Raw genomic sequence first — 17,926 nt, 5'->3', positions numbered from 1 at the left:
CTGAGCTAGTCACGCAAGAGATTTTAACAGGTCAAAGAGAAAGTTAGTCAGTTGAAATACAAATATAAGCTAGAAAGGTCAAGGTAGCGCAAGTCAACCTTCACCTGTTCAATTTCAAGAATTTTCAAAAGTAGGTGAGTTAGCTTGTGTTAAAAAGGTGTTTTCCTTAGCCTTCGAAGTTCAGGGGGGATGCCATTCCATATTTTCGCACCATCTCTGGAAAAGAAAAGCAACTGATGATTTGTTCTCACCTGTTTTATGTAGAAGCTTCCAGCTACTGAGAAGCGGGTAGAGTAGGAATGAAACTGTTCAGAGTGAGTAAAAAGGTCAGAAATATTGGGAGGAGCACAATAATTTTTGATGTCATGTAACAGAGAGGCAACCAATTTGAGGTAAGGCATTTTTATCGGCAGAATTCCCGAACGAGCAAAGAGAAGAGGACTGTGAGATGTATAATCGGAAAAATACATTAGACGAAGAATCCGCTTTTGTAAAATTACGATTTTCTTTAGATAAGTATTCGCGGCTTGGCCCCAAGCAACGAGACCATAGAAAATATACGGTTCGATGAGCAAGCGGTAAATCGTTGTAAGAGTAGTGAGCGGTACCAAGTGTCTAAGCCTTGCAATAATACCGATACCTTTGCTTATTTTCGTGGAAATTTAGTTAATATGGTGCTTCCAGGAGAGATTACTACAATGGAAATATATTAACTGCTAGCGGTAAATTGGTCAAAATTTTAACCGTTAGCCGTAAAAGCAACGCCCCATTGAGACCCTCTAATTACTGAGTCAGACAATAAGTCTCTTGCTCAAGTAGGAACAGGCAGCATCTCGAGCTAATCTCTGTTTAAAATTACCAGAACTACAGAGATATAAAAAAAATTTCTCAATCTTTCTCTGTGAGGTACGCTTTTAAGGGTGTTACTAACATCCACAGACTGCGGAACCTGTGGAACCCGCAGAACTAGTATTTTTTGCAAAAGAAAAGTAATTAAATAAAAAAAAAAAAATGAAAAAACCTCAACACTGATTGAAAGTTCGTTTTCGGGCAAAAAGAACATTGCGTTAAAGAAGAGAAATATGTTCTAATTATCCTTGACGACCAACTAGAAATAGCTGTGGAGATAAGTATAGAGACATTTACCGTTCAAAGGTAGGTAATGTCACGAGGAGCAATCAGCAGTCCCCTACCTCGAGCGCAAATAATTTGAACCATATGTCGAAAGCTTTAGAAAGTTTTGGGTACCGCAATATCCGTATAACGCCTCATCCGAAGGCTCATAACAAACCTTTAAGCTGGAGTTGGCGGCCAAAACTGCATTTTGCTTCAATGGATTCGTTCGGTTGGCTTTACTCACAGACTTACCTCGGTAAGGATTACGTAGAGGGTAAAGCAGATGAACAAAAATCGAGCTAAATAGCCCCAAATTAGCCCAGGAAATTTACACAATGCAAAGGAACAACCACTTAGGCGAGTTAAGTCTGTCTCTATTCAAACCTACTTCAGATCTTTTTAAGGTTGAGCGCTCGATTGCGCAAAAAGAACTTATTTGCAAATTCTCGGTGGCCCATTCACGGTGTGAGCATAGGTTATTACTGGTCATAACATCAAGTACAATAAAAGAACGTATTTTTCTTTTAACGTTATCACCTTTGAGCCCGAAAACGAGGTTTCAAACAGTGTTACGGTTTTTTTGGTATTTCCTTTTTCCATTGTGAAAAAAAAAAAAAAACAGGCCCCGCAGGATCTGCGGTCTACTGATCCATAGTTTAGTGACACTCAGCTCAGTTTGAAATGGCTCGATGCACTTTGAAAATTATCTAAGGCGAGTATATTTTGTGGTGTTCTGATGAATCTCCAAACAATTCTTATCATAGATTAAACACTGCTGTTTTTATTTTTTAAGTTGAAACGAAAGAAAATTAAATAGGTAAAAACGTAAATACAAAATACATAGTACATAGGTTAATTGACCACTCACCATAAGGGCTTTTCATGGCCAATGCCGAGCAACACCCACCCACCCCACTTGGGGGAGGCCATCCACCACACAGTAATCTCGTGCGTGGGAAATAGATAGAGAGAGATAACTTGGAGATATCAACAAAGTTGAAATGGTAAATTAGCCACCGTAATGATTACAAAAGCTGACGTTTCGAGCGTTAGCCCTTCGTCGGAGCGAATAGAGGAATTGTGGGTTGTGTGTGCTTTTAAAGGCAGAAAATGGAGCTACGTTATTGGTGGGAGCATGGCAACGAGAAAAACATGAATAAATTAGTGGAATGAAAAGCGTTCGTTGATCCCTGTGGGATAGAGAGAGAGAGAGAGAGATAGAGAGTATCATGAAAGTGAAATATTAAAATAATGATATTGAAAAAATCTCCACATAGGCATATGATGCAAATGTTTCTTCAGGGCAATGTAGTACACATTGCCAGTTGGATATACATGTATGGCTGGGTGAATATGATAAACGAGTTTATCAAATTGCCAGCCTAGCTATAACTATAGCAGTCTCATCGCAGCGAGAGCACGTAGGAACCTGTAATAACAGGTCGCAGCAGTCGTGAAACTGTTTGACCAAAACAAAGCGGGCACACGAGTTGCAGCCGAGTGAGTTTCTGTTGGAATGTCTAATTCTTCACTTAGTTAAAAAAAATTTTTATGAGAATAATGGGCTTGTTTACTTCAGAGTAATTCAAAAGCGGGTTCTTTTCCATCTTAACTTTTCAATCACGGAAATGTGATTAGACGTAATCTATTGTCTTAGAAAGGCTCATTGTCGCTATTCTTAGCAACGAATAGTGATTGGCTCAGATAAATCACGCCACATTCTAACTTCAATCGAACTTCGATCATAGCAAAAGAGAGCATTGCAACAAAAGTACAACAAACCTCCAAAATATACAAATGTTGTACGAAATAGTGTAAAAAATGAGGACGGATTTTGACATCGCAGTACATCTGAGCCCAAAAAACTTGAGCAGTGGCCTTTGGTATCGCAGGAATTGGAAAATATATAGTTGCAGAGGACCATCACACTGGAGGCCACGCGAATCTTGCATGGAGGTCAGTGAAGCTGAAATATTATGTGCTCTGTGCTTATTATCTCCAAAAAATTCATCTGGGACACTTTCCAGTTTTGTAAATTCTTGAGGGTTTACGGTTCGTTTGTTTCATCATCTTATCATTTCACTTTAGTTCTTTGTGCAAATAAAGTCAGATCGCGTCACTATATGCATGTAGAGCGTTAGATAGTTTTACCTTTATGGATAACTTCTTTTTCAGTATACTTTTTGTAAAGAAAAAACGTCCTACCAGTTGTTATTGGACATTAATTGGTTTCCTTTTTCATCGCTGTGTTTTTGAGAACTTGCAAACATTTCATCGATCTGATCTTGTTACATCACACTCGCAGCCGAGAGCGATTCATCGTTACTTGTCCATCTACCACCCTGAGATATTAGCGATCTGACTATAGAACAAATTTATCCGAATACCTCTGCTTAAAACCTTTTCCCGACCTATTCAGCTTTTATCATTGCACTCTACCGGTCAATATTAAATATTATAGAATGTCTGAAGAACGTGCTTTCACACTTAAATTGCCTGACAGGCTATCTGTTATGATATGCTCTAGTGCTCAAAGAAGACTCGTTTCATTTCAGCCCAGAGCTTTCTTCTCTCATCACGGCTTGGCTGTTTACCTCTTCTTCGAGGGCCATGACTCCTGTCGCTCAAACTGTCGCGAGGAAGATTGTTTTGCCCTCTGTCAAGGGCGTCTGCGAGATGAAAGGGAAACACAAAACCTCGATTTTCTCAGCAGTCTAGCTTGACATTTCGTATCGAGGAACAGGTTGAATCAGATTTCTGCAAGGTCAGAATATGCCATAACAGTTTCATGTGAAACATTCTCTTTGTCAGCTAGAAGGTTGACTCTAAGCTTAGTTTCAGGGGTTTTGTTGCACTGCTCACTGCTAAGTAACTCTGAACTCTTCCATAATCGAGATTACACTTGTTCTCTAACGGCTACTTTCAACGAATTGCGAAAACTAAGACGAGCTAAATCTCAGCAGTGCAAATTTAAGCTTTTTTGTTTTTGATTTGTATGCAGCTCGTATCAGCTCACATTTTACGCGGTTGAAAGATTCAATTACTGTTTTATGTTGCCAGCTCGGCGGATGATTCTGAATTTGGTGTCGAAAGCTTCGAAGCTGCTTTGTAACATTTACGTCTTTGATATCTTCAAACGTTTTTGCGTAATCAATTTTCATTGATTGCAAAACCAAGAAGGGTTTGACTGCTGCACTCTTCACCTGTTTTGCTATTACTTGGACATTAACTAAGCTGAGTTCTATCGAACTCGTGCTTGCTAAATTTATTGCAAGGTAAAAGAAGCGACAACTATCAGAGTTTATCAAAAACATTCTCATCGCAAGAACGGCTGATTTTTATGAACTTATCGTCGATGCCTTTTTTGCTGTTTTGTAACACTTAACGAGTTGATATCAGAGTACAGTGGTTTTTTATAGGCATCTCTCTTAAAGTTGTAGCTATTATGCATAATGGTTACTGCTTCGACAATAAACTTTGCTTGGTTTTGCTTTGTGTTGTATTCATTTAAACAGCGGTGTTTATGTTCCTTTCTTTAGTGACACCAATCTGTGTAAACAGTTATTGTGAAACTTGGAAAAGTTCAACTTCGTTCAGAAAGCAGAGTCAGACTAGTTCAGCTTGTTACTTTTGTCAAATTCGACAAGAAGTAAGAGTCTCTCACCGTGATGGGATATCACCACTCATTCTTTTAAGAGAGCAAGTCGTGCTCGGCTAAAGCTGCAAAGCATTTGTTCATCCACTCCAAATAAATATACTTCTTTTGTCTTTTTTCCCCTAGCTTGTTTCTCGAGAAAGGTGGAAAAGTCTTTTTCAAGACTAGCATGCAAACCGCACCCTTCCATATCTTGTACATTAGGTGCGCCAAAACAAATTTGTATCAGTTGACAGTGGGAGATAGGATGGTTTGGTTAATGGCAATTATGGGTACTCTTGACTCTCGTGGAGCCAGGACTGGCCTTTGAACGCCATGAAAAAGATATCTAAAAACAAAAACTTTACAGAATTATTCTTTTTTTATGGCACTGGAGGTATATTCACTATTTTCGAATAGTTTTTAGAGGTTATGAATCATACGTTTTGTTCTCTTGTGGGTAAATCAATAACCACGAAGCATCTGCTTTCAAATACCATTCTGGCAGCTTAAACAACACCAACTCTGCTTTGACAAATGTGGGTAACTCACAAATCAAAATAAAGGCAGTTTTCCCTAGGGACTGCTCCAAATCCGCAAACATTAAAATGTTAAACTCTTGTTATAATGATAGCTCGACTTGAAGGGGTCTTTCAAAGAGATTTAGAAAGTTAGAGAGAAATTCTTACAATTCATTTCTGTAGGACTGCAAGGGAACATTATAGTCTCGAAATCTTCGTTGTTCTGACTTCATGCGTGAAACGACACAGGTCCTACCGAGGGGCTTCGGATTTTAATCAGACCCTTTAATCGGCGAGGAAATTTCTTTCCAAAAGCAAAAAATAATATAAAGTTAAAGCTTTTCGATGGACTAGTTTTTTTTGGATTTTCTATAGACATTTACGGATTCATATTACATGTATCAAACCTATGTTAACTACGCTAGACACACCTGCTGTAAGCTTCCGTTATGGGAATAAAGTGGAAAACATAGACGAGCGGCATGCCGAGTTTTTGCTCTCAAGAAGTAAGAAAACAAACACCATTATATTTGGCTTGAAATCCTTGACATTGAGAAGTAACACCACCGCTGAATGCCCAATCATATGTATTCATGCAAAGTTGTTATGCTAATTTACTCCATAATCATATTTGACATTTTTCAGTCGAAGGTTTATTCACAAGGACCTTGATAATGGTGCCATGACGACGTCGAATTACTCTTCGATTATATCGTGACTGGTGAATATGTTTTTGCCTGTTCCTCTATCTGAAAGAGTCGTAAATGTGTTTAGGAAAGTGAAGCATTTATTGCATTGGCAAGCAAAAATTTCTCCAAAGATTAGTCAAGGTCAGTGAAATGTTAGTTATAACATCTTACTTTAGGGTAGGCTGCACTGTCATCCAGACGAAACTTATTTGTTGATATCTTAGTCAACAAAGACAACATATTTCATAAAATCTAAATAGCACTTACCCCGTGGCACACGGCCGTGCTTGCTTAATTAAGATGGCATAGGCAAATTTCTGCGATCATCGGGTAAAAAAATATTGTCGCTTCTTTTATTTTTTGGGGCAGTTCTTTGGGGGTTTTTGAACATGAAAAAAAAAAAGGAAGCTGTTACTTATTAGAAATAAGCTTAATTGCGTCTCTATCCTTTTAAAGAAAGTAGCGAAATTAAAGCACAGCCGGCGTGTTTTGCCGGCCATTAAATTTGGCGAGAAAACATTCTGCAAATATTAATAGAAATCAGTGCCAAAGATAGATCAGTGGAAACATTCAAGGGTAATCATCTTTTTTTTTTGATTCATTCATTTATTCAATTCTACCAAAGCAAATAATCTCAGAGTTACTGGCAAAGAATTGAATCGAATTGAACTCAAGACGGAGATTGAATTTCCGGGAGTATTATTGGAATAACAAATGCATACATCAACAAACTTCTAGAATCGCTGTGAAAGCTAGTTATTACAGTTCTCTTTAGTGATCACTCGCTATAAATAATTAGGAAATAAATAAACAATGATAAAAGATAAAGAAAAGAAAAGAGAAAACAACAGGAATATTTCCCAGATTCGTCTTCGAAAGCGTGGTCGATACAAAGTAATCACATTTAACAACTTTACCCGCCTATTTTAGAATTTTTGTGAGCGTGAAATTCTCCAAATTAAATCGTCGACAACTTGAAGAAACTTGTACGAAGCGAATTAATGTTTTCATTTTGGGATGGATCTTCTTCAAATGAGGCTCCTCGATCTCAGGAAAATGTGGCGTGTCTTTATCGAGCCAATAGGAAGGGCTGTTTGACCAAGCTGCATATTACGAGTTTTTTGCGCATCATGGAGGCTAGTCCCGGATGTTATATCACGGCCTAAAACTTAAATGTTTACATTTCAGCCGCTTAACCACGGCACCCAATTTCCGCGTTTTGTTTCTGTCTGAACTCTTTATGCATGGAGAATCTTCACTCGCGGGCGCTATATGAATATTGTTGCAAATGATTCTTTGGAAGATGTTTGTGGTCTTGATGGCGCTGAAGGTTGCGTTGAACAACCGGTCTACTTGTTAAGTAAATTTGACCACGTACGGCGTACGATAACTAAATGAAACAATTGTTTGGCATCTTTCGTGAAAGCTTAATTTTGAAAAATTGGAAGAGCTCTACAGGTCAAGCCTGAAGGAAATCGCAGTGAAAATCATAGGGAAAGTTCTTCTAGATGTTATCCAGCAGACTTGAAAAGACAATGAAAACAAAAAGGTACCTGTACGGGAGGAACACCGCAATAATTTCTAGGTTATAAATTTTTTATCTTTAATTTGCCGGTTCAGTCGTAGTAACCAATTAAATTAAATTCGGTTTTGGCGTCAAATCTTACAAAAGATGTGCAATAAATTATAGTAGTGACGGCTCTGTTTCGGTTGGGATTGTAAGGCGGGGCTGATTCTTTGATGAACCCGTGACTCTGAAAAGGAATAGAAAGAAAACAAAAAGGAAATATTGGATTACAAATGGAATATTAGGGTACTTGTACATTATGGCCAGACAACTTCCTTCCTCCTTTTTTTTTAACCTCATTTCTTTATTTGTTGATTTTTTTTTTACTTTCAGCATCATTGCAAGGTTTCAAATAAGTTATTTTTAAATGTGATATGTACGTCATGTTTACTCTAGTACACAAAGCCGCGAAGATGTCGAAGAATAACAGAACAGCGCTTCGACCAATGAGTTTAATGACGGCGAAGAATACCAATATTGACAAAACGATCCGGTCTTCCTTTCATCAAAGATTACGAGACTCAGGGAGCCGTAGAAATCACATGATGAAGGGCGGTAAGCGAAAGAAAAGCAACAGTTTTACGTACCTAAAATTTTACAAGCGCTTCACCACGTGCGAAAAAAGGATAGCGAGTAAAATTGCTACTCAAGGATTGTGGTCTACGTGACATACAAAAAATGAGAGAACGGAACGGACTAAAACATAAAACTTTGTTGAGGAATAGCCTCAACATTTACAGTTTAAGAGCCTTCTCAAAAGTTAGGATCATCGTCACTTTTGCAACAAAGCGATTTGATCGATATTTGGCATTTTTAGATTTTATTTTGATCGAGTGCTTTAAAAATATAGCGAAAATATGACCTCCCCCTGGTTAGCTCAATTGGTAGAGCGCCGGACTTTTGTGCGGGAGGTCGAGGGTTCAAGCCCCGGCCGGACCAACACTCAGGGTCTTGAAATAACTGAGGAAAATGTGCTACCTCTCTATAATATCAAGAAATGAATAGATATTCTAGTCTTCTCGGATAAGGACGAATAAACCGTGGGTCCCGTCTCTGCAGGGTTCGGGGTAGGAGACGTTAATTTTCCACGCACTGTGTGACGGATGTCCTCCCCTGGGGTGGTGGTGGGTGTGAGGGCCGCAGTTTAGAAAACTGTAATAGGTTATTGCGCTTCCCTCCTTAAAAAAAATTAAGTTAAGTTATGTGATCACAACAACCAATTGGAGATAAGGAAAACTTTAAAAGTCAAATTGAACCTGACGCGCAAGGCGGGAAAACTACGACTGTCGAAGTAGCGATTTGTTTTAGTTTGGGTCTGATTGGTTGAAAAAGGGGCAGCAAGTTTTTTTAGATCACGCACATGACGTTGCAAAGCAAAACCAGAACAATACCGCTTTACTTTCGGTGTTAAGTTGCAGATGGCCCCATAGAAAGGTTAAGAGGCGACCATGAAATTTGACAGAAATTATCAGGAAGTAATGTGCCTGTGCATGAAGTTTATTCCACTGATGAAGAAGCTAGGACAGTTCTCTGTTCTATTTTGAGGCAGGCAAGAAGTGAACTTAGTTGAATTAAAAAAGAATAAAGGCTGATAGTTTCGAGAGAAACTGTTTGGGGCTGCGTCGGTGGGGGTAACGAAATAATTTGGATGTATCAACAAAGTTGCTCTATTTTGAGGCAGGCAAGGTGTGAACTTAGTTGAATTAAAAAATAATAAAGGCTGATAGTTTCAAAGGAATCTGTTTGGGGCTGCGTCGGTGGGGGTAACGAAATAATTTGGATATATCAACAAAGTCGCTCTGACGAAGGGCTAACGCTCGAAACGTGAGCTTTTGTAATCGTTACGGTGGCCAATTTACCATTTCAACTTTGTTGATATATCCAAATTATATTGAATTAAAAAAGGGTATGCGTCTAAGAAAATCATGAGGCATTCTTGAATGCTGAACTCAATCGAATTCTTGATTGGTTAACAAGCGAAGAAACCTTATTCAATGCTTCTCGTGATTCTATACTGGCTAATTCATTGATATTCCACGTCACTCGCATTTTTTACATGAAATGACTCATCCTTTTTTTAATTAAAAAATGAGAGCTCTGCCGGTGCCAGCTAATAAATTGACTTGCTTCAAGATATTTGATTGCCATCAATGGAGAGAAATATCAACTTGCTACGACTAAAAGCATATACGATAGCTTTAAGGTCCTTGTCTGCTAAAATAATACCAATTCGTAACAGAAGAAAACTTACACAACTTAACATAACAATTACGATACCAATAACACGCAGCTTTTGGTTTAAACTTCACTGACCGCTGAACAAAAAAGAAAAGTAATAATAGGTGAATAAAAAATAATTCCCAAACCTTATTAAGGATAGTCTGCTGCATATATTAAAATCCACGGTGAATATGTACATTGGATATCTGTAAACATCTGCGTAGTTCGAATGATGGTCATGCTATGCCTCAGATCAGCTATACATTTTGGCAAGAATTAAAAAAAAACCGCCCCAAGAAATTCTGTTCGGGAATTTAGCTGATTTTGGGTCAAACTATTACAGCAGAAAGCTCTTTCTTCTCAGTCAGCCGGAGGTAAGAGCGTTCAAATCTCCCCTATTAATTTTTTATGTGTTTATATTCAGTTAAAGGTTACTGATTTACAAGTTGTAAAAAAGCTTTCATAAAGATGGAACTCAGATGGATCAACGGCATAAAAGGACTGCCACTAGTACTACTTGTTAAAATTTTGTAGTTAATACTGACGTTTCACACGAGAAGCATGTACACTATGGCAAAATTGATTAGAACAGATATATAGCAATTGTTGCATTTCAATGAAACAACGCCATATGAAGTATGTAGTCTTATTCAAACAGCTCTATACTTAAGTATGAAGTCGACTCATTGTTTGCAACTTTTGAAACGTCGTCGCTAAAATTTGAATAAATTCTGTCATCATTCGCAAAGGCCGCGTTATTGCGGAGGCTTGAATTCCAGAAAATAAATTGTGTTGCGTTCTCTTGAGGGGGCGAGAAAATGCGTATCTCTTACCCTGGGAGGTGAAAAAAATTAGGTAATCTTGATAAATATGGAAGGCACGAGGCACTGCACCTGCTGAAACATGGTCTGGTAGTCTATACACTTAACGTATATGTGCACGATCCTTCGCAGTAAAGCACTATTTGAGCAATAGTGAAAATCAGACCTGAAAAAAATTTCAGGCCTGTACTGTTAGGGTTTTATGCGAACTTAACATGCTTCATCCCGAGAACTCTTTTGCAGGTTACTTCTTGTCCATAATAGCCCCGTGTGAATCAAATCAACCACAACTTTCCATTGTCTGTACTTTTCGTGATCATTATGCGTGATAAAATATTCAGAAGTCAAACTTGAAAACAGCCTTATACGGATAGCTTCATGATCGATTTTCGTCGCCAGGTTTTTATGGCGCCTTCTTTTTTAATATGACGAAATGATCATATTGATCAAAATTATTAGTATCAGTATTGGTGTGACTGATTGATGAAAAGGTGTAAATGAATTTTCCAAGCGAGGGGGTTTATGGTTTACGTTAGCTCACCGCAACGTTTTTGTAACTTATTGAGCATTTAAAGCCTTAAAAACCTTTGTGAATATTTGTCATCTGAGACGAGAGGCATTAGTTTCAAAATCATCAAAAGGTTGCGCTTTCATAGCTGTAATATAATTGTTGCACCCTATGTCAGGAACTCAAGGAGATTGTGCACTGTCAAATTTCACAGTGTTGTCAGGTTTTAGTCCCCAGTGTTTCTGAGTTTACTATTTCCAGTCCCTGGCTCGTCACACCTAGCCGCCATGTTTTCTTGTATTTCATATTGGTGCGATAGGTGTCTGACTACGTAAATAAGTCTGACAGGTCCTGATAGGTAACGACTTCTTTTCTTCATAATATTGGTGATGTTTTTCTGACGTAATGCCCAGTCACTTGAAATCTAATCTTTGCGTTCGATGAAAACAAGCCACAGACTTACCAGATATGAGTTAAACTTTGTGAACTCTAGTAGTCACAGACTGACCAGCGTTGTTCGTGATAAAAGCATACCATCGAAAGCAAAATAAAAGATCGAGAGTTCTATGTGCCGATAACGACAAGCTTTTAAAGGAATTAAGGGAAGATTGCAACAGATCTTGATTGGAAGTAACAGTTTTAGTTGAGTAATTGTGTGGTTCGAACTCGAAGGCAACATAAAACGAAAACCCCGTGGTACCACTCTGGTTTTAAACATTGTTGACGTCATTCCAATGATCAGTAAGGTTATAGACAATAGAAAATTGTGGTCAGTTTGTTAAGCTTACTGAGCGGGACTGAAATAATGAAGCGAAATGTTAAATATCGATAAGCAACAGGAGAGGAAATTAACCATAAGCTTTACAAGAAAACTCAAAATTAACAAACTTAGTTTTTGTCTCTGTCCAGGTGACGCGTGACCAAAATTGATCCTTTGCACGATGGTCGTGCCTGAAACAGCTAATGTCGCGATTACTACCATACTGTTAACACTTGTCGTTGTGGACATTGTTGGGAATACATTGGTTTGTTTGATTATTAAAAGACACCTTCATATGAGGTAATTACGAGTTATACTCCGCTCTTCGTATGTTTGTCCCATATGCTTCTCTGCATTTCATAATTAATAAACTTTTGGCATAATTGTGAAATTTAAGAGAAACTCTTAAAATTTACTTCATTTTGCATTTACAGGTTGCTGCTTCCGTCTTTTTCTCGACTGATTTTGGATTGGAATTTTTTTAATTTAAATTTTAGTCAATAGGTCCCACTTGTCCGAGTGGATTATCTTCAATCTAGAATAAATTTCTCTAATGTATCTAAAATCAATGATTAGTTTTAGAAAATTCAGTAACGAGTGAAGTTTCACTTGATCAAACGAATCAATTCTTGCATTCTTTAGATGCATTTTACATTAAAAAAAAGTAAATACTCACCTATTATCATCCTTATTAACCTTGATGAGTTTCCCTATTTGACTCCAAAGGAATCCAATAAATTATTTACTGGTGAACCTGGCTATTTCCGATATCCTGTTTGCAACACTCATCACACCAAAGATTATTGTTAGCTTCAATATAACTCACCCGCCTGGAACTACAGGTTCAGTCCTCTGTAAGTTAGTGACAGGTGGAAATCTGGCCTGGCTTCCTGGAATTACCTCAGTTGTTACTTTGGTAGTGATTGCTGTTGAACGATATTATACTGTGCTTTATCCCCTGGATCCAAATAAAAAACTGACCCACCGTAAGCTTAAGGTGAGTCCCAACATTCCTGTGGACTTACCAGGTGAAAATACTGTTTGAGGTCTCTGAGAAGCTATGATCGAATAAGAATTATGTATCAACACTTTCTGTTTGCGTCGACGATAAATTTTCTTGCACTTGGATCTCAATCGGTTTGAAAACAATCCGAGGGATAAATCCGATATCAGAACCTTTATCTTAAGTTACCAATCAGCTCTGTCCCACCACAAATATCAGGGAAAGTTAACTGTTAATGAGTAATATTAGAAAATAAATTTATCTCCAGACTCCATTTGGATTTAGAAAGGGCAAAAAAGAATCTTTGTTTGATTAAAACATTAATGGTAGGGGTAACACAAGCATTGTCAAATTCCTTCACTTGGTACTACTAGGTTATTGTGATCCCTTATGCATTTAGTATGGTCTGTGGATTGAACTAAATAAACGTTATGGAAATTTTATTAGGCTCATGTCATTCCTCTACTTTAAAAATACGCTCTATGAAGAGATATTGAATGATTCTAAACGTAGCAGAACTCAAGATTTTTCTATTCTAAGGGTATTTATAACCGCTCTGGTGAACCGAAAAAAGAAATAATACGCCTTAGATAACAGTATTGTCCAAGAGAATGAAACAATTCCAGGAATTTTTTTTTTCAGGTGATCGTATTGAGTTCTTGGGTGTTCTCGATAATTTTCAACACACCAAAATTTCTCGTCAGGACATTTGATGACAAGAAAAGTCATTGTGTGCAAACCTGGCCCAAAAAGTGGATGATAACGGCCTACTGCTTGGCTTGGTTATTCCTTGTTGTGTTTGCCGTCGGCATAATGATTGTGTTATACTCTAAAGTAGCATACACGTTATGGTGCAAACCCGATGATGGCAACCCACTAAACTATCAACAGCGGGTGAGTTAATAATTATAAACTATGTTTGGAATATTCAAACCAGTTAAGCTTAGCCTGCAGAGCATGCGTAATTTGGGCGACGAGTGCTCAGTATTTTCTTAGCGAAATATAGCCGCCATCTTTGATTTTAATGGTAGGGGAAGGCTGGGGAGAGAAAGAAATTTGCACTAAGGGGCTACCGTCAACTCTGACACCAAATTAAACCCGGCCGGTTAAATAAAAAATTATATTTGTTGTCATTTGTTAGAGCTCTAGTACTTTTACGTTATACATGTGCATGACATGTGTTTATGGCAAGGTCTACGGCTGGTTCGCAAAAAAGAATTCCAGAAAGTTTTCATTTAGTTTTCCACTTCAAAGTCTCGAAGACTATTTTCTCTTTCCTTGTACTTGATTCACAGGGTGTGATGAAGGTGCGAAAACGCGTCACTTTGATGGTCATATCAGTCAGTGTCATATTCACAATTTGTTGGGGAGCAGAGTCAGTTGAATACGTGTTAAGATTCCTCACGACTCTCAACATCACGTTTGTCCATATTACTATCGTTGACACGATGGTGTTGCTTAATTCAGCCGTAAACCCCTTCGTGTATGCCCTCCTGAACCATCAATTTAGACATAAGATCAGGGGAGTGATGTGCTGCACGAGTTCTGTGATAGAATCCAGGCCTTGGGCTGAAACCGGAACAGAGGAAAGTGTTGCTGATGATACTAAGCTTTAGGCTTTTAAACAGCAGATAACACATGACTCAGAAGCCATTATGTTGGTTAATTTTTCGCTTCAGAGAAAGACCACTAAGCGCGGAATCTTTGTGTTGTTTACAGCATATATGGATCATCGAGGGGCCAAACTGAAAATTTTGTGAGCTCAATCAAGTGTTTTATCTCTGTTATCATCTGAAAGAAAACTATCGTTTCATTGATTGAGAAAAATTTGAGTAGTCCTGGAGCATCGATATTATCAGTAGAGTACACTACAACCTGTAAGTACTGAAGGACACCGCGGAAATACGTTTTTTAAGGCACGATACAGTATTTTATTGGTCAGCGGACACCTCGACGAAACCATAAAATGCCGTTAACTTTTACAATGTTTTCGCCGTGAGTCAAATCGACAGCGTAAAAAGGCAAAACTTAGAAAGAATACTGTAAACTTAGCTTTGAAACTCCGTTCACCTTTTGGATAGTTCTCAAGCTCAATTATGTAATTTGCCAAAGCCGAACTGAAGTTGCACACGATATGAAATTGTTGTTTTTCGCTGGCGGCTCCGTGGCACGTAAGTTTTGTTTATAGAAGAGCGTAAGCACTAAGGCTAAAAATGAGACGGTTTTTGAATGGCTGAAGCGGTGATCCGAGGACGCTACACGATCAGGTTTATAAAGCAGTGGCTTGAACCGTATAAATCGGTATGTCAACGGCATTCCGGTCAGATTCGCCGAGAAGACAAAACATGCCCGTGTTGCATGGACACCCTATCCCCACTCGTTATTGTACGTATCATACTTGGCCAAAAACCTATGACTGTAACATGTTTAGGACTGAAGCCCCCAAAACTACAAAAATTGGCTCAACCAGAGGAAGAATAAACCGAGGTATGTTAAAGTACAAAATGTCCATTATGTCTTTTTTTATGCTGCTCTTCCCTCACTAATCATTTTATTTTATTTATTTTTGCTTTTTCTTTTCTTTCTTTACCAACTTACTGTCATCTGCAACATAAAATGTAGTAAGTTAATAGAATACTTCTGGTTTATATAGCTCCCTGATTCACAAAGTAACATTACCCTCTTGGTACTACTAGAAAACAAATTAAAAAAAAAATGTTGAAAAAACAAAAGTACTGTAAGGTAAAATAATTATAATAATATAATTTAATCAATTTATGTGAATAAAGCACTGTATTGTTTTTTCTCATATTGCAACAGCCTTGAATGAATCAACTACCTTCTAAACTTGATTTCTTATATTCAGAAGCTGCCTGAATTATAAACAAAGAACTTATGTTGGGTGTTTATGGAGGTGGAAATAACATAATGATTATGATGATTAATCTTCCAAATTAGAAATGTCAGAGGGAAATTATGAGAAGTATTTCTGAAGTCAAAGTTGTTTGTTAAAAATGTTCAGGAGAAAATTGATTAGATTAAGCCAGCTGTCCATTCCCAGTTAACACTAAGTCATGAGGAGTAACCAAAAGCTTGTAATTAGCCTGTGTACTACTGTGCCCATCCAGTCAAATAAACATCAGGGATGGGATATTCCAAAACGTAAACAATGATAGCACCATACAAATGTCCTTTTCCCAACTTATTAATAGGGAGGGGAGCACTAGTATGACTACACTAGTTTTAGTCAAGAAGAAATTCTTACTAATTTCAGCAATATCCATATATTTTGCCACCTTGAAAGAAAATGGCTACAAGTCAAATGGGAATGTTTCATAACAATGTTCTGTGGGGATATGATGTAATATTACCGATGGGGATCATAATTGTCCTTACAGTGGCAGTGCATGTGATGTGTATGTAAAGCAAAGCTAAGCTAATCTTAAAAAAATGAATGGAAGAAGAGTAGTTGATTGTTTGCATAAATTAATGCAATGCACATGCAAGATAGTGGAATATACTTCAGGTAAACATACATGTGCCTGTAAAAGTTTCAAATGACTGAGTTATAAAAATATAACAATAATAATAATAAAGTGGGTTTCATTGAAAATGCTTTCGTGTAAAACAATTAGAGCTGTTTGGGAAATTAAAGTAGCTTTTGTTGCAACAGAATAACGCTTGTTTCGTGATGTTTACAAAGGAAGTGGAAATCGAAGAAATTGTGAATTGTTTGCTACGCTAAGGCTCGACAAAGATTATTATATAAGCGATTGATTGAGGGCGCGGAAAATATGCAATATTTGAGACCGTCCAACATGATCGGTTCATTTATAATTTATCTTTAATTAAGCCTTTATTGACAGCAGTTGATAGTAGATCTCTAGTACATGTCTTTAGTACGTTTGGTTGTGCCTGTTCACGAGATAACTTGTTGATAAAACTGCAAGTATATGAAATGAACAAATGTTTTCATATTTTGATTACGGACACCCGTTCTTAAAGGCACAGAAAATCAGAAGGGTGCAATGGCGAAAAATCAGTCTATAAAGGTAAAATTCTCATCCAAGCGAATAATTACCAAAATGAAAAGGCACCGCACGTCGGCGGTAAGTGAGTGTATGAATATTTTCAAAACACAATAATTATCTGTATCGCTTCATGCTAAGAACACTTAAAAATCCAACCAGTCTTCAGACTCGCTGGTAAAGTATCTTACAGAACTAATCTCCTGCTTTGTCTGGATAACTATCGCTGTTTTTGACAATTCTGAAGGCGAGGGCGACTGAAGAACCAAGATCACGCTTCGTAACTGGACGGCCAGCCTAAGTCAGCAAACAGCACACAACTCCAAACAAAATGACTCCCCTATACCGCTAGTTGTTAAGACGTGGTTTTAGTGTTAAAAACTAATTCAAAGGATCAAATACAACAAACAAGGAGAAGTATCATGCATATTTTCCAACTTAAAACTACGCAAAGAGCCGATGTTTTCATATGAAACATATGGAACCGCTTGGCAGCCTAAAGTTGATGACCACTGACCAGTTACTGTGACGTCACAAAAACGTATTTCCGCGGTGTCGTACTGAAGTGTTGTAATTCCACAATCGACATAAATCGAAATGCCAGGTTAGAAAAAAATATCACTTAAAGAAAAAATCTATTAGCTGGCAAATCACTTAAGCAAGGATAGATATAAATTAATCGTTTGTTATCCTTCTATTCGGAATTCAATATATTTGTGGTAATGGACGTGGCGCCAATTACTTGCAACAGCTTTTAGAGTAACGAGTCGTCGTATTCGCGGACATCAAGCAGAGACTTTTCTAACGAAAAGTTTTCAAGGCTGAAATTTGTAAAAAATGTGACAGAAATGTAAGTTGTTGACAGTCAAATTTACTGTATGCTGCGCTTAATGTAAATATGATCGTTTTATAATGCAAAAATACAAAAACATAAAGAACAAATAAAAACAAGTTAAAAAAAAAAAGCGAAAAGCAGGAGGATACAAAACAAAACAAAACTGAAAATGGAGAAAAGGAATAGGAGTAATGATACCTCTGAGGAGTTGTCTACTTTCATCC

The 17,926-nt window shown here is 37.6% G+C and overlaps 1 protein-coding gene and 1 long non-coding RNA gene across 2 annotated transcripts; both read left to right on the top strand.

The window, feature by feature from the left end:
* Nucleotides 1-2,398: 2,398 nt before the first annotated feature.
* On the top strand, nucleotides 2,399-4,605 carry LOC148721467 (uncharacterized). Its single transcript, XR_015992375.1, has 2 exons — nucleotides 2,399-3,072; nucleotides 3,672-4,605. It is a non-coding gene; the product is annotated as an uncharacterized LOC148721467 (long non-coding RNA).
* A 1,316-nt stretch (nucleotides 4,606-5,921) lies between these two features.
* Nucleotides 5,922-15,510, top strand: LOC148721466 (putative G protein-coupled receptor 19). Its single transcript, XM_088736780.1, has 5 exons — nucleotides 5,922-6,101; nucleotides 11,986-12,136; nucleotides 12,563-12,833; nucleotides 13,482-13,733; nucleotides 14,135-15,510. Exons 2-5 carry the CDS (start codon nucleotides 12,018-12,020, stop codon nucleotides 14,453-14,455), a joined length of 963 nt encoding a protein of 320 aa, XP_088592906.1. The 5' UTR covers nucleotides 5,922-6,101; nucleotides 11,986-12,017; the 3' UTR covers nucleotides 14,456-15,510.
* Nucleotides 15,511-17,926: the final 2,416 nt, after the last annotated feature.

Source organism: Stylophora pistillata, chromosome 10 (genome assembly GCF_964205215.1).
Source record: "Stylophora pistillata chromosome 10, jaStyPist1.2, whole genome shotgun sequence".
NCBI classification, from domain to species: Eukaryota; Metazoa; Cnidaria; class Anthozoa; order Scleractinia; family Pocilloporidae; genus Stylophora; species Stylophora pistillata.
The sequence above is the reverse complement of the archived record's forward strand: the minus strand, read 5'-3'. Positions and strand labels throughout refer to the sequence as shown.

What these genes read in the sequence shown, in the direction of transcription:
- LOC148721466 (XM_088736780.1), top strand. Translation starts at nt 12,018, where the DNA reads ATGGTCGTGCCTGAAACAGCTAATGTCGCGATTACTACCATACTGTTA. An exon ending in TGACCCACCGTAAGCTTAAG is followed by an intron (nt 12,834 to 13,481) that starts GTGAGTCCCAAC and finishes TTTTTTTTTCAG; the next exon opens with GTGATCGTATTGAGTTCTTG. An exon ending in CACTAAACTATCAACAGCGG is followed by an intron (nt 13,734 to 14,134) that starts GTGAGTTAATAA and finishes CTTGATTCACAG; the next exon opens with GGTGTGATGAAGGTGCGAAA.